Source organism: Neocloeon triangulifer, unplaced genomic scaffold (genome assembly GCF_031216515.1).
Source record: "Neocloeon triangulifer isolate White Clay Creek 2 clone unplaced genomic scaffold, ASM3121651v1 ptg000003l, whole genome shotgun sequence".
Lineage (NCBI taxonomy): Eukaryota > Metazoa > Arthropoda > Insecta > Ephemeroptera > Baetidae > Neocloeon > Neocloeon triangulifer.
In genome coordinates, this window is record NW_026775546.1 from 4,496,445 (window position 1) to 4,511,199 (window position 14,755).

General features: G+C 37.7%; 3 protein-coding genes across 9 annotated transcripts in view; 2 read left to right on the plus strand and 1 right to left on the minus strand.

Moving 5' to 3' along the window:
• Position 1: 1 nt before the first annotated feature.
• Positions 2 to 2,856, minus strand: LOC132205815 (microcephalin-like). Its single transcript, XM_059635124.1, has 11 exons — positions 2,658 to 2,856; positions 2,342 to 2,576; positions 2,138 to 2,286; positions 1,895 to 2,083; positions 1,724 to 1,837; positions 1,534 to 1,664; positions 1,309 to 1,359; positions 1,041 to 1,247; positions 822 to 981; positions 607 to 684; positions 2 to 520 (listed from the first exon to the last, which is right to left on the minus strand). The coding sequence occupies exons 2-11, from the start codon at positions 2,571 to 2,573 to the stop codon at positions 212 to 214; spliced, it is 1,620 nt and encodes a 539-aa protein (XP_059491107.1). The 5' UTR covers positions 2,574 to 2,576; positions 2,658 to 2,856; the 3' UTR covers positions 2 to 211.
• Positions 2,857 to 3,130: 274 nt separating this feature from the next.
• Positions 3,131 to 4,750, plus strand: LOC132192574 (3'-5' exoribonuclease 1-like). The gene is made up of 6 exons (XM_059612595.1): positions 3,131 to 3,354; positions 3,496 to 3,785; positions 3,843 to 3,981; positions 4,062 to 4,220; positions 4,277 to 4,360; positions 4,423 to 4,750. Exons 1-6 carry the CDS (start codon positions 3,352 to 3,354, stop codon positions 4,594 to 4,596), a joined length of 849 nt encoding a protein of 282 aa, XP_059468578.1. The 5' UTR covers positions 3,131 to 3,351; the 3' UTR covers positions 4,597 to 4,750.
• A 5,310-nt stretch (positions 4,751 to 10,060) lies between these two features.
• Positions 10,061 to 14,755, plus strand: part of LOC132193031 (gamma-aminobutyric acid receptor subunit beta) — a 47,812-nt gene continuing 43,117 nt past the window's right edge. For all 7 annotated transcript variants that reach the window (XM_059613379.1, XM_059613383.1, XM_059613382.1 and 4 more), the window contains exon 1: positions 10,061 to 10,378. In XM_059613379.1, coding sequence (XP_059469362.1) covers positions 10,278 to 10,378 — 101 coding nt within the window. In that variant the 5' untranslated portion in view covers positions 10,061 to 10,277. The remainder of the gene's footprint in view (positions 10,379 to 14,755) is intronic.

Genomic DNA, 14,755 nt, shown 5'->3' on the forward strand with positions numbered 1-14,755 from the left:
GTAAAGAACAATAAATTTCTATTATTTTTAATTCCACTCTTGAAACTTATAATACATGATTCATGCAGATCAACTTTCTATTATCAGGGCAGGTCTCTTACATTATCGACATGACAATCAAATGTTTCAATGATCCATCCAGACCGATCACTTAAAATCTCTAATCTCAAGAGATAGGGTAACTTAAAACTAATTTGCACATGATGAAAATTCAGGATTGCTTTGATTCGTAAAGAAAGGGGTTGATGGGTTTGATTCTGTAGCTGCAAAGGACACTGTACAGCCAGTTCTCTTTGACGTAGGTTGTGGTAGAGAGAATGAGTTTATCCGGCGGGGGGCCGATCACAAGTTTTGCATCCTGCAGGTTGTGCACCAAAGTGCCGCCACAGAGACGAACCAAGGTCCTCAAGTCATCTGGCTTGGCACTTTTCACTCCAGAATTGACGTAGATTGGGCCCATGGCTCGCAACAGCTGGCATGAGAAAAGACTGCCGTAAACTTTCCGCAAACGTTGGATCTCCTGGAATTATTCATCAATTAAAATCTATTTTAAAAAGTTAAGAGCTTGATTGAAAATTAAAAAAAAATTGCTCCGAAAATGCTTACCATATCAACTGAAGCATACGCAGGAGCAACAAAATCGCCCTCAGGAAGCCATTTTCCTTTTGCCAGAGACTCCTCCACCTGTTGTTAATAATTAAAAAATCAATTTTCTTTTCAAATTAAACAACAGATGGTTAGAATAACAAGAATATACAAGCTTTATCACATCCATAGACCATACTAGAAATGCATTGAATATTAAAATACAAATTACAAACCCATTGAAAAGTGAGAATTCTGCAGCCGAGAGCAATTCCCCTGAGAAGATTTATGGTTCTGCCAGAGCCCCAGACTATGTGCGTGACACCCACGGTAGCGCAGGGAGAAAATTCAAATCGGCCGAGTTTGCTGATGGCTTCATTCAGTAGTTTAGATTGACTGAAAAAATTCAAGAAGTTGTAGAAAAATCAACACCAAATAAAAATTACTCATTTTACTCTGGGTCAAGATTTGAAGCAGCGATTTGCTCAGTCTTCAGCTTTTCAATCCTTGGTGGAGTTGCAAGAGGGCTGCTCATGCTTATGGACTCAATTCTGATTCGTTTAGCAGGGGTCGTCGGCTCTTTTGCAGGACTCTCTCTCCTTTTGGACTGCGTCATCTTCTTGTGGTCTGATGTTTCAATTTTAACAGTTTCCAGAGACAAACTAAAGTTTAAATACAAAAATCAAGCTTGGAATAAAAAAAAAAACCTTTTATTTTAGCTACCTTCTGTTTGATCGAGCATTCCTCTGTTGAGGTGACTTGTTTTCTTGGTGACTGGAAATGCATTGAATTTTTTTTTTATTAAAATATGGAGTTTAATTTGTTTTAAACAACAAATATTCTGACTTTTATTTTCAGAACAAACTTTTTTTGTAAATTTTGTTTGATGTATGTTTTGTAATTGATGGAGAATAAATAAATAAATAAATAAATTAAATTTCTTATTACCTCCGACTAGAGGAATCACTTGTGGGAGAGCCTGTTTTAGAACTATTTCTCTCTCGCTTGGAAGTTGAACTTTCTGATTTCAACTTTTGCTTGGTCTGGGATTTCTTGTCTACTTTACTTTCAGTCTTAACCTGATTAAAGGGTTACAATATATATTAAAATTATTATTTAATGAAACAATAGAGATTACCAATTTTGTTGATTTGCTATCGGGCTTCTTGGAGTCCTCCTTTGACTTTTCCACACTTCTTTGGTTTTTCCTTTTCTCGACAAGTTTCTCCAAATGCTCAACAGAATAATTTCTCTGAAATGCATTTAATTGTTGAGCAAACTTTGTAAAAACAGATTAATACAAAATTACCTTGTACTTCCTGGGTGCAGTGGGATCTAAGTAATTCTTTGGTACTTTGGCTAAAAACTTATCGGTGCTGGCTATACTGTTTAATTTCTTGCACTCCTCAATCCAACCACTTGACACCATTGGAATGGACCTTTTCTGAGAGTAATCATAGGTGGCATAGCGACCATTCATGAACACTATCAAATTCACCTGTGAACATGAAATGTAAATAAATTATCAATTGAAAACAATCAAGACTCATACTTTTTTAGTTAACGATGGGCTAACTGTGGCTCCGAGTTTCTGCAGCTGACTTACAACTCCTTCTGTGATTTCCTTTCTACTCAACATCAGCACTTGGTCTTTCTTTACAGCTTCTTTGTCAAGCTGACAGTCAACATAAAAAACTTTCCCTGTCAACATACATTAAAAGTTAATTTAGAATTAAATTAATTAAAGCTTTAATACCTTTCAACAATTCCTTATTGTAAACGACTACAGGTTGTTTGTTTTTGTAAACAAAACCCGAGTTTCGCAACCTGATCTCCTCAGCCCTGGCTTTTCGTTTTTCATCCTCAGCGTCGAACTTGACAGCATCTGTCCATCCTGAGCCAGACTCCCACATAACGTCAAACGTCAACTTTCTTATCCTTCGACCTTTGCTGGACACGCCAGTCTTCTGCCACTTATTTCTTCCCATCTCCTATAATACAAGCACAAAACCAGGTCACGAAACCAAGGATGTTAAAACTTGTTGATTAAAACGCAGCAAATAAATACTTACAAATCTTCAACGAAATATTATTTAGAGGGTTCTAATCAAATTTCAGTTAGATTTAGGTAAATAGTTATTTAAATAACCATTTTAGTCTAATGAAGCCCAATTTTATGATGGGCAAAATTAATCCTATCGCGGAGAACGGCGATATGACGTTCGTCGAGCGAAAGACGAAAAGATAAATAAAATAAATTGCGAAGAATGCGAAGTTGCAGTGTTTAGGACACGCCCAGGTAAAATAAACAAGGAGACCAACATAACAAAATAATTTCTTAGACCCTACAACTCAATAAATAGGCAATCTCAGCTTTTTTTACTATTTTTTTTTAGGTAAAAAATTAATGAAAATGTGTTGAATTGAGATAAATTTAAAATTTAAACTTATAATTATTGTTAAAAATGTAATGATTTTCTTTCAATTCATTTTTATGATTAAGTTGGCTATGAAAATGAAACGAATAAAAAGTGGGCGTTGCTATTCGGCGCCGCTCGCCCGCAATCCGCAATGAAATGAAAGCATGAACATTTTGAGATTTGAGAAGTTCGCATTTTAGCGGATTCCGAATTCCTATATAATCGAAATTTGCATCATGTCAACAGGATTTTTTATATTTGACGTTACATTAATTTTAATATGTCTTTTGATGTAAATTCTTTGCTAAGTGAAAGTGATAAAAGTCTCAGAATTTAACCAATCAAAATGGTATATTAATAATATGTGTATTATATTATATAATTAATGATTATTAATTTACTTTAATCATAATTTAAGTGATATTATGATATTCATGAATTATAAATGTTTGATTTTATCATTTTACTCCAATAATAATTTTAATTTTAGGCTGAAGCCCTTGAGAATAAGTCTGCCCTGCAAGCTAAGAAGTTGGACTCTAAAAAACTTTCCAAGCTCAACAGGGAGATAAACAATCTCAGTCTGCAGGATGCTCAACTGAAGCTTCAGCTAAAAGGTGCCAACGACCGAGGATCTGTGGAAGTCCTCAGGAAAAGACTGAAAGCCTTAGCTAACCCCAGGAAGCCCTCAACGTCCGGTCTGCAGGAAGACCAGCTGCCTTTTTATGTTGTCATCGACTTCGAAGCCACATGTGAACAAGAGAGGGACAACAGCTTTCCGTAATACTTGCAAATTTTAAATCAACAAAAGTTAACCATCTCTATTGTTTTTTCCAGTCATGAAATTATAGAGTTTCCAGCCCTGTTAATAGACACACGAAAGAAAGAGATTGTGGACCAATTTCACATGTTCTGCAAACCAAAGCTCAACCCCACTCTCTCCGAGTTTTGCATTTCTTTAACTGGAATTACTCAGGTTTGTCTATTCAAATTTTTCTTTTTTTAACTTTGATTGAATTGTTATCACAAAAATTATAAATTAAACATAATTTTCAGGATGTAGTAGATTCTGCAGAGCCATTTTCGAGCGTGCTGGCCAAGTTCGATGAGTGGCTCAAGAGCCACGGTCTCGTTGGTGCAAAAAGAAAGCACAAGTTCAGCTTTGTCACTGATGGGCCCTGGGACTTTTCAAAATTTCTTCTTGGCCAGTGCAAGGTTTGTACATAGTATTCGGTCTGCATTCTGACGTTGAATTTAATATAAAATTGCAGCTGACTGAAGTACCTTTCCCCACGTACTGCCGAAAGTACATAAATCTACAACGAGCATTCGCATCTCATTACAAATGTAGAAAGGTGGGTTAATCTGACTCATAAGTTTGAATTTTAATTCTTTTTAACTAAATTTTAATCAACAGACATCTCTGAATGGAATGCTTCAACATCTGGCCTTAGAATTTGAGGGTCGTCAGCATTGTGGACTGGACGACGCTAAGAATATTTCCAGAATCTTGGTTGTGCTTATTAGTGAATTTTGTTCCCTTGTGCCAAATGAACGTTGCAGTGCAGACGGTCATGTGCACCACATTTGAAGATGAAAAAACCTCAGACTTGGTAGGTTTGCACCTTTAGACTGGATCAGCTGTGCAAAGAGCAGTTGATTATGACATCGATAAAGAAAAAAAAAATGACAAAGGTGTTTCATAATCACGCCAACAAATCTCCCCAAATTTTGTAACTTATGATGAAAAAATAAAACAAAATGAATTAAAAATTTAGATTTTTTTACACTACCTGAGCCGTTATTCGCAAAAAAAATAAAAATAAATAAATGAGAAAATACTCTAAATAAAGTAACTAGGAAATGAATATAATGAAATTTCATGTTTGAAATTTGATGAAATTTTAAGAACATCTGTAGTAAACTTAATTATATGTAAGAAATGAAATTATCATTTTTTTTGTTCATTAACGTGAATTTTAAATTTCATTATTTTACTATTTAATAAATTTTTGGTTATGAATTTCACAGGTTAAATTTAGATTTTGGCAGAGAATAGTCAAGCCGAATGTTTATCGAGTTAAAGTGAAATTAACTTAGTGTAGTTAAAAGAGAGATCGATTGAGGGCGTGAGGTTTGAGCGCCAGCAGTGGCCAGGGGCGCAAATGCACGACGCATGCATGGGCATGATGTAATATCTTTTACGATCATATACACATTTCAGAAAACCTTGGTTCAGTTAATACTTGACTCCTAAAAATTCGTGTCCAGCGGAGCAATTTTCGTTAAAAAAGTGGCAGCTGATTAGACTTTTTTTACTGCCAGTGGTGGGAGGGGAAAAATATAAATCTCAGCAGTGCTAATAAAGTGACACAAAGATAAACAAAAACATACTGCGCGTTTGCGTTTAGCTTAACTTTGATATCACATTTATATTTTGTTTTCTCCGCCACGTACCGTGCAGTAGTTTTCAAATCCCAAACAAAAAAATATTAAGATTCTTGATCTAGTCCAGCACAATTTTGTATTTAACTGCATGGAAAACTAAGTCTTTTTTTAGGTTAAAATTTTATAGCTACTGCGTGGCGTGCATATTTTAGAGATTCGAATTTTTATGCTTATAATTTCCTGCTTTTTGGAAAAAAAAATAATCACCATTTGCATTTGCATGAATATTTATGATTCTATTTCAAACTTAAAAGAAAGATAGAAGGAAAGAAGTTTTAAATTCATTATTAATTAACTTTTGACACTTTTGTTTTGTTTGCTTTTATTGACCTGCAGAAATGCATGTTAATTATATATTTCCAAGTTAGTCCGTGAATTAATTTCAATGTTGGAAGGTGCCTTTTTGTTTTGACAAGATAATTTTATTTGGACAACTGCTGCGTTCTGCAGTTGATAATACCTCAATTTAAATATGATTGTATATTCCGTCTGTGCATTGATGATTGATAACAGTAATTTTTTTCAACTCACTTTTTTTTAATAAAAATTATAATAAATAACATTATTGAATCGCTATTGTGTAATTTGTAATTATTACATCCTTGAGGGATCTTATGTGATCCACGATATCATTGAAAATCTGCTTTGATAAAATATATTTATAGTTTTAAGGGCGTTGATGCGGTTGATGTGTTTGTTGATATCTGCTTTTGCAGCGTCCCTGCGGCTTTGTATTTATAGAGGCCGTCTACTTTTAAATTTATGAGCATGATGTAATTCTTCAACAAAATTATAATTTTTTTATATTGGGAAAAATATTTTTTTTTCTTCCATTGCATTTTCAGTTGGAATTGAACCACCAGGATAAAATTATCGTAATTTATTGTGAAAAAAGTGAAATGTAAAACCAAAGAAGGAAACATAGAGATTTTACTAATTTTAATAAATTTTAAATTATTCGAAAAAAGTAAAAATTTAAATATTGGATTCCAAAGTAATTAATTAATTACAGAAAAATTCACCATAAAGGATACATTTTCAGAATCACGTCTTATAAAGGTGCAAAATAAGTTACATTATTTCTTATATTTTCTGTGATTTTCATTTAACAAGAGAAAAGTCTCGGTGATCCATATTGTCGAGAGCAACACAAACAGCAGTCACGATTTTCGCCAAGCAACAAAAAAGAAAGTGAGAGGCCGCGAACGAGAGGAGGCGAATGTAAATTGATTAAGCAGAAGGAAGACGGAAGAAAAAGCAACATTTGTTGCAGTCACTGCGGGGCAAAGGAACGTGTGCACGAGAAAACGGTGGCGACGAGTGCATCCCCTTATTAGAGGCGACAGAGTGACCGAGTGGCCTATATTCCTGGCAGTGCACACGTCGATATAGCAGCGCATTTTATTATGAAAAAGTCGGGGCGAAACGCGTTGAGCTAGGGCCGGTCGGACCCTCCTTGAAAAACTCCCCTGCGCCTAGGGAAGGAATGAGAGAGAGACACGCACGCACTTTATTCATTGCGATCAATCTCGAAGCTGTCACTCACACGCGCGCGTGCCCCCCGAGAAAAAGGTGAAAAATTCCGGCGCCGCATGCGATCTGCCACTCGCTTCCACCTGCAAACAAAGCAAAAAATATGATGTGTGCTGGTTGTATACACGACAGGCGAAAGACTTATGCTGCCGCCGGCAATTTGACTGCTCGCGCTCGGCGCAAATCTGCTGCCCGCGATCGATTTTTTATTATGTGAACGAGGGCTTCCGCGGTGTCGTGCATTTATTATGCTGTCCTTGCCGCGCGCACCCCCCTGCCATGCCGTGATTGGGGAGGATATATGCATAAATATTCCGATGCAAAAGACTCTAGCGATATATGTTAGACGCCCCCCGTGGCTCGATTGGCTCATGAATTATTTCATTCGTAATTTGAAACTACTGTATTCCTCTATCTTTCTAGAGTATTGGATTTATTCTCCATTCAAGTTGCACCAGTCAAGAAATTCAACTTGAATTTACCAGCAAAAATTTTTCTCAATTAGATCAAACAAAAACGCAACTGACATTAAATTTTCACTCCATTGCCCACAATTGAATACAGTGAAAATGGTGATTTTTTTAATTAAAATTTACATTACTTTCTTTACAAAATTTCCAAATTTGTGGGAACAAAAAATTAGCAATTTGTTGTAATTTATGAAACTATGAGATTCAGGGAGGTTCTAAAATTTTTTGTTGAACACGATTGACTTGGATAGGAGCAATGGATTTTAACATCCAATTATAATTTTATTCTCCCCTTGATTCAGTTCTTTTTTTAGTCCGATAGAAATTTTTTGATTGAATTAGGAAATTCTAAAACTCTGTATAAAATCTAGATCTAGAACGTATAAGCACAAAGATACAAAGAAGATAAATTATTATATATGCTGATTTTAATGTTATTTTTGAGTAAAACCTCTGGCAATATTAAATTCATTTGTTATTTTCCTCCATTTTATATAAATTGATAAATACATTCATCAAATCAATACCTGATAATGTGAAATATTTCTTAAATGATGAAAACAATATGTATTGTAAAAATTATCTTTTTAGCATTTTATTAATTAAAATAATATTCTGAATTCAAACGCATTAAAAAATTTATTCAAAGAAGAGCATATTGCGTAAATTTTACATAATAAAAACAATCATGTGTTTCTTAGGCTCACTGATAATATAACTAACTTTTAATTATAATTTAAATGAAAAGCCAGTTCGCTCATTCTTTTCTATTGGAAAATAACTTTATGACATCAAGGAGAAATAATTTATAACATCTAGTTTTATTTTATATCACACGACAAGAGATTCTATTGAAATTCAGAATTACTTCCGTAATACAATATTATTTTTACCAAAAAATTTTGTTGCGCTCAGTTACTTCTATCGTCATTTGTAAATTTACCAGCCCTTTTTTATGTTTACAGAAATTGCAGTACAAATTTTCATCAGCGGGCGGATGGAATTTCACTCCCGCGGCGACAAAAAACACGACGAGTGAAAATTTTGACACCCGAAATAATTCGCGCACGGACACCACCCGCCGTGTTTTTGATCGAGCCTGGCGATAAATCCAAATCCGGCCGCGCTATGCAATTCGCAGGGCAGAGGCGTCGCGCGGGTTGCATATCCGTCGCTCGGCAGGCGCTCTCTTGGACACGACCAACTTTCATTACATTCGTGGCGCGAACCGATGGCATTGTTTACAGCCCTTTTACGACTCGCGGCGGCCGGCCAGCTCTTGTCCTCTCTCGTTTGCTTTTACGGCGCGTATGAATAATTTTATGTCCGCGAGCTCGATCAAACGAATGTCTCTGTTTCTCGCACCTTTTTTCCTCTGAAAGCCCGTTTTATGTGTTCCAGATCGTGCGGGCATCCAATGAATTGGTTTGAAATGTTTTTCAAAATGTGAAACGGGCGCAAAATTTTAAATTTTCGCCATCACATCTTCGAATTTTGAAAAACTAATTCTTTATTAATCAGATTACAGCTCATCGTAGAATTCTAGAATCAAATTACGTCGCAGAGTGTGGGTCAAAATTTGACGCAATTTTTGAATTGATCAGAACGAAATTCTATGAACCATTTCTTTCGTTTTTAATAATTTTCAAAGAAATACAGAAAGAATACGCCGTAAAAGAAGGAAATTGGAATAAGATAAAAAAAACTTAAAATTTGTATGGAAATTCTTCTATTCATTTAGCCAATGCCTTGGAGAAGCCCTCATAAATTAGCCAAAAACCCACGTTTATCCCAGATCCAGGAAGATCTTTTTATCAAGCAGCTATTAAATAATACCAGCGTCTTGGAATTTCCATGCTAAAAAAAAACTTTGGGCTCATTTACCAGCACTAAGGATTCTCCAGAACTTTCGCATTAAGCTATTGAATAATATAATTTTTCTTGAAAATTTGAATAAGAAAATAATTTTTACCTTTTAAAAGGTACGTGTGGTAGATTTTCAATTAAATATGAATTACTGCCAGCAAAACAAATTTGAATTTTTGTTCAAAAACACAAAAACAAAACAATCAGAGCAAATTTGGATTGTTGCCAAGTGTTTTGAATTGATAAAAATGAATGTTCTTTTGTATCCAATCAGAGAGCGCAAACAACAACCGTTTTTCATTGTTGTGTAACTTGGAGTTTCAAATCGGGTTGAGGTAAATTCGCGATTGGAAAACAAGCTAATTTGCTGATATTTAATCAAAACAAACACGAATGTTGAGCAGGCAAAAATATTTGCAATTAATTACGACGGACATGACGAGTTGCCTGGGAGAAAAAATAAGGACAGGGTTTAGATGTCAACAGAAAATAGACGCAATCGTCGAATTCGTGCGGACCGAAATTCCAAATCCGTGCGTCCGAGCGGTAGGATTTGCGCCTCGGTAGACTCGGTAAGGCTAAAACAAATATTTTCAGCGTATTCGTGGCGCGGTTTGGGCGGTTGAGAGCGTTGGGCGTGCGGCAAGAAGGCGCAGCTGCGGCGGCCGGGTCGCGCCGGCGGGGTGTGGTGGGGGGCGTCCGGGGGTTGCTCCACCCTTGGCCGGCTCACTCGGGAGGCAGGCAGCGCCCTGAGAGCAGCCACTCGACCCAGCACACCCATTGTCAGCAGCAAAGCTCATCTCACCAGCAGCAGCCAGCTCAGGCAGGTGCAGCCAGAAAGGATGGCCGCCGGCAGCAGCAGGTGAGCAGGGCTGACAACATTGCGGCGCGCCGGAAGAAGAAAAAACTATGAGGACCTGAGACGGAAACAGCAGCAGAAGCGAGCGAAGGTGCGATGCGGCCCCACTCGTCAGCCCTCCTGGCTAGATGCCTCGCCTGCTGCCTGGTGCTCGGACTCGCCTTCCTCGACCCCAAGAAGTGGGCCGCCGGAGCAGTGTGAGTACCTTTCCATCTTTCACAATTTTCAAAATTCATGTATTAAATTTGAGCGAGCGGAACAAAAAAGCGATCTGACCTTTGAAAAAAATTGTTCAATTTCTAGAAATTTAATTGCCGTCTTTCAAATTTCAGTCGGTTGTTAGCAAATAATTAACCATCAAACGAAAGGGCGTTTGCATGCTTCAGCACGGAGTGCGCGCGATAAAATTAAAAATCGATTCCTGCGCTCTCATTACTACTGTACAATCCCAATTCCCGGCAAAAGCGGAGCAATTACTCTCCGTGATTAAATCAAGTGCCTGCTTTTCCACTCCCGCACGTTTTCGATAGTAATTGGGAACGCGAGGAAAAAGTTGCACGGAAACAAATCCAACCTGTATAATTAACCCTCGAAATTCCGATCAAACCTGATACATTTAATCCGAAGTAGCAGTTCATTATTTTCTCCGAAGCAACGTGCAATCTGTTGGGGAAGGGCGGAAAAAAATCCGAGTGGTCGGTCACACAATTGGCGACAATTTCATGCCCGTCGTGTCGGGGAATGACGAGGCCAATTTGGCTGCTCTCGGATTGGGAGATGGCCGAGGGCGGCGATGCAATCCGGCGATTAAAGTGAGTGAGTGGCCGAGTAATGATAATTTGGCGTGTGTACATATATGTATGAGTAGGTTTTCTCTCTTTGTGAGCTCGCCCCTGAGCTGCAGATCAATACTTTTGTGTGCATCGCAGACACACAGAGCCAGCCAGCGAGCGAGCGAGCGGGCGGCCTTGCTTGGCTCAAAAACAACTCGGCTGCTTGGCGCCCGAGAGCCACGACTCGACCCTCGGCCAATTTCGCTAATTAAAATTTCAGCTCGCAAAAGTCTGAAAAATTAATAAGAGCGAAAGTCTGATGGTTTTTAAAATGCAATCAAGTTATTAAAATATCCAACAATTGAAAATAACTAATTATAAACAAATAAACTAATAAAAATTTGAAATGTTGAAAATTATTTGTAAACTGTAAACATATATTTTGAAATATTTTTCTTGAAATTTTTTTTTCAATCTTTCCTCATTTTTGTCATAAGAATTTCAATCTGGTGTGGAATATCACTTTTGCAGTGTCAGACCAATTCCGGCGCGGCAAAATTATGGAGCCTCAATTTTTATAGAAACCTGCGGAGACTTGGTTGAAAGAATTTACGAGCGCTGCAGGAATTGGTGCATTATGGAAGTAGGTTAGGAGGCGCTTTTGCGTCGCCGTCCCTTCCACCCTAGCTAAAGCGTTTCGATGATGCCATTTGAGACAAAGTGCCTTTCCTCCCTGCGCGACGACATTTTCGCCGACAATCGAAACAAACTGCGGTCGCTGGTCTAATGCGAAATCGATCAAATAACCGTGCGGGCTCGAAACGCAAAATCGCTCGGACGGAAACCGCCGGCTGCTGCTTTTTGCAGCACACACAGTACCGTGACTCGGAGAGATTGCTGCGGCACGCACGCAAAGTTTCGCTCTTCTGAGTGAAATTGTCAGTCTGTCAGGTCGAACGGCAGCCAGGGGAAATGGCTTTCAGAACCGTAGCCGAAATAGAAAGCGGATATTGCTGCTCACGCTGTTTATTTTGGCCGAAATTTTCTGCTGCAGATAAAAAGTCTAAAACACGAGTTTACTCTTCCTGCTTTACTCAAAGTGAGTGGTTCAACGTAGCACTTTCAAAATTAAGTCTTGCTTAAAAAATTTGTTTCCTCTGAGGAAAAAAATTAAAATGATCATAAGGCAGATAAAGATAATTTTTTTTAACCATAAGATGAAGTGCCCTTAAAGAGTTTTAAGAAATCTGGATCTAAATTAGAGCCCTGCTTGAGATTAAAATGATTTACTTTTGAGCGCTTTTGAGAGTGAAAACCAAACAGAATTGATTAAAAATAATTATTTTAGGCTTTATTACTTACATTCCGTCATTTAGAAAAAATTACTTGAGCTTTTATCTGTCTTCATTTTAGTTTTTTACATCATAAGAGAACGAATTAAAAAAAAAATTGAATACTGAGCAAAGAATGACGAAAATAAATTTAGCGCATGGAAAAGTTTAATTTTGAAAAAATGTTAATATCAATTTTAAAGAAAAATCAAGAAATTGTCAAAAGCTCAAATTTGTTTATTTTATTATACCATTTTTATGACTATATTTTGAAATAACTTCTTCTTCTTCTCTTCTTCTTTACAAAAATATACCAAATATAAAAAAATGAACATTTATTTACTTTTGACGTCTTTTTAAACATTCTATTAAAAATTTTATCTGAAATGAAGGCAGCAAATTTTATTTATTGAATTCTAAACTTTCAGAAGTTTCAGATTTGCAAGTAAAAGCATGACAACTTCGCAAGGGTCTGATTCGTTGCGCCCAAAACGACAAGTATCCACCATCCGCCCACTCGTCAAACGTGCCTCTCTGCAAACTCAATATTCGACCCACGCACCTGCCCGCCCAAGTGTTTGCAATTTGCCTATTCGACTCTCGAACGAGTTTCGAATTTTCGCTCTTCGGCAAATTTGCTTCATTTAAAAGTAGCACACTTAGCGAACTGGGGTCGACCGAGACATGTAATCCTGAGGGAGCGGTTGTTGCTGCGCTGAGTATGGGACCTGATGCCGCCCCCGAGGTGCGGCGGCGGCGGATTCGAAAGCAATCAAATGTCAATACGCCCTCGGCTCTTTTCCGCTTTATTGCCAACGTCTCTTTTTAGCTCCCTTGGAGTAAAAAAACTCGGCGCTAAACAAAAAGCTGCAGTCGCTGTTGCACGATTTTCGCTGACCCTCCACTTTTTTGTTTGTTCCACCCGATCCATCTAGCAGCGCAGCAGCCATCGGTCGAGAGGCCACTCACATCATCCACTCGTGCTCCTTCGCTGGCAAAACATCGCACGTGCCGCGTGCTTGTGATCATTTTTCAGCTCGCGGATAAACGCGCTGAATTAATGCTCTCGCAGTTGGCGTTGACGCCCCCGATTTTGTTGTTGCACGCGATAAAAAAATAAAAAAATTCGTCACATTTGGAGCAACGTGACGCAGGAAAATGATTTTCAAAATTTATTTTAATGGCAGTTTGATATTTGAAACTACTCATAACTCATAATTTTCAAAATTAGCGTTTTTGTGTTTAAAATTGTTCAATTTTCACTTTGATGTTTAACTGACGTTAACGACTTTGAATTTTTATTAAAATTTAAAAAAATAATATTATTAAGTCTTTGCATGCTCCGCTAAACAGCATAAAAGCAATTGAAATTTTTTTAGAACATTGTTTTTAACTCGTTTTAGCAAGAGTTTATTTTTTAAGTAAAAAAATTGAAAAATTTAATAAAATCAAATCCTGAAATTTAAATTTTTTAATATAAAAATGCTTTGATCTGAAAAAAAAGACTAAAATTTTTTCGTACTCTCAACTTGGTTAAAAATTGTATTTTCAAAACTATGGCAGCCTTCGATAAACAATTATATAAAATTCTAGGAAAAGTCCTGAGCCGAATTTTTCTTCGCAGTGCTTTTGCTTTTAGAACCAAAATCCGAGCCTTTCAGGAAATTTGCTGCATGCCGACCGCATATCGCCAGTCCTTAATTAATCTATTAATTAAAAACACGCCGGTCCGCAGCATCAGCAAGAGCGCCGGCCGGAACAAAGATTAAAATGCGGCCAGCAGTATTTATTTGTAAGAGGATTAAGCTCTTAACACATGCAGCAGCGGCGGCGCCGCAAGAGCCCGAGCTTTATTCAAATCAAACGCGATTAGTCGCCGCGACGATTGTTAATTTAATTTAAAAGTTGAACGCGCACGTTTGATTAATTTGGATTCGGGAAGGCGACGAGAGGCTCATTAGGAAGGCAACTGATCCCCTGCAAATCCTCAGCCAAATGAGAGGGAAAGCCTGCATTTTAAGGGCGCAAACTTGATACAAATTAGGCTTATTTATGCGCGCGGGCGTGGCGCAAATTAAAACGCAGAGCCCGCGGATTACATTATTATTTCGTCTTATGTAATTTAAATTTTCACTTTCTCGTTCTCGGTCGGGGGGTGTGGCATCTACGCCTGCAGAGATCAAAGGCGCTACATGAAAGGTGGTGTGGATGAGAGACGTGTGAAAGGAAGTGTCACTTGATCCCAAATTCGTTCGGAATTCAGCAGCGCCGTCGTTGTAGGGAAATGGGATACGCTGCCGGTAATGAGCCTTCGTTGCGCTCCAAAATGCAAATGTTGCGAGAGTGAGTTTTCTCTCTGCGATAACGACGTGCCGCGCGCATCACAATGGCGTGGCCCCGGGGAAATCGTGCGAAATTCAGCGTTGCAAAAGTCCCTTTTTGAGAGATTCGTGACGAACTCACGCACAAC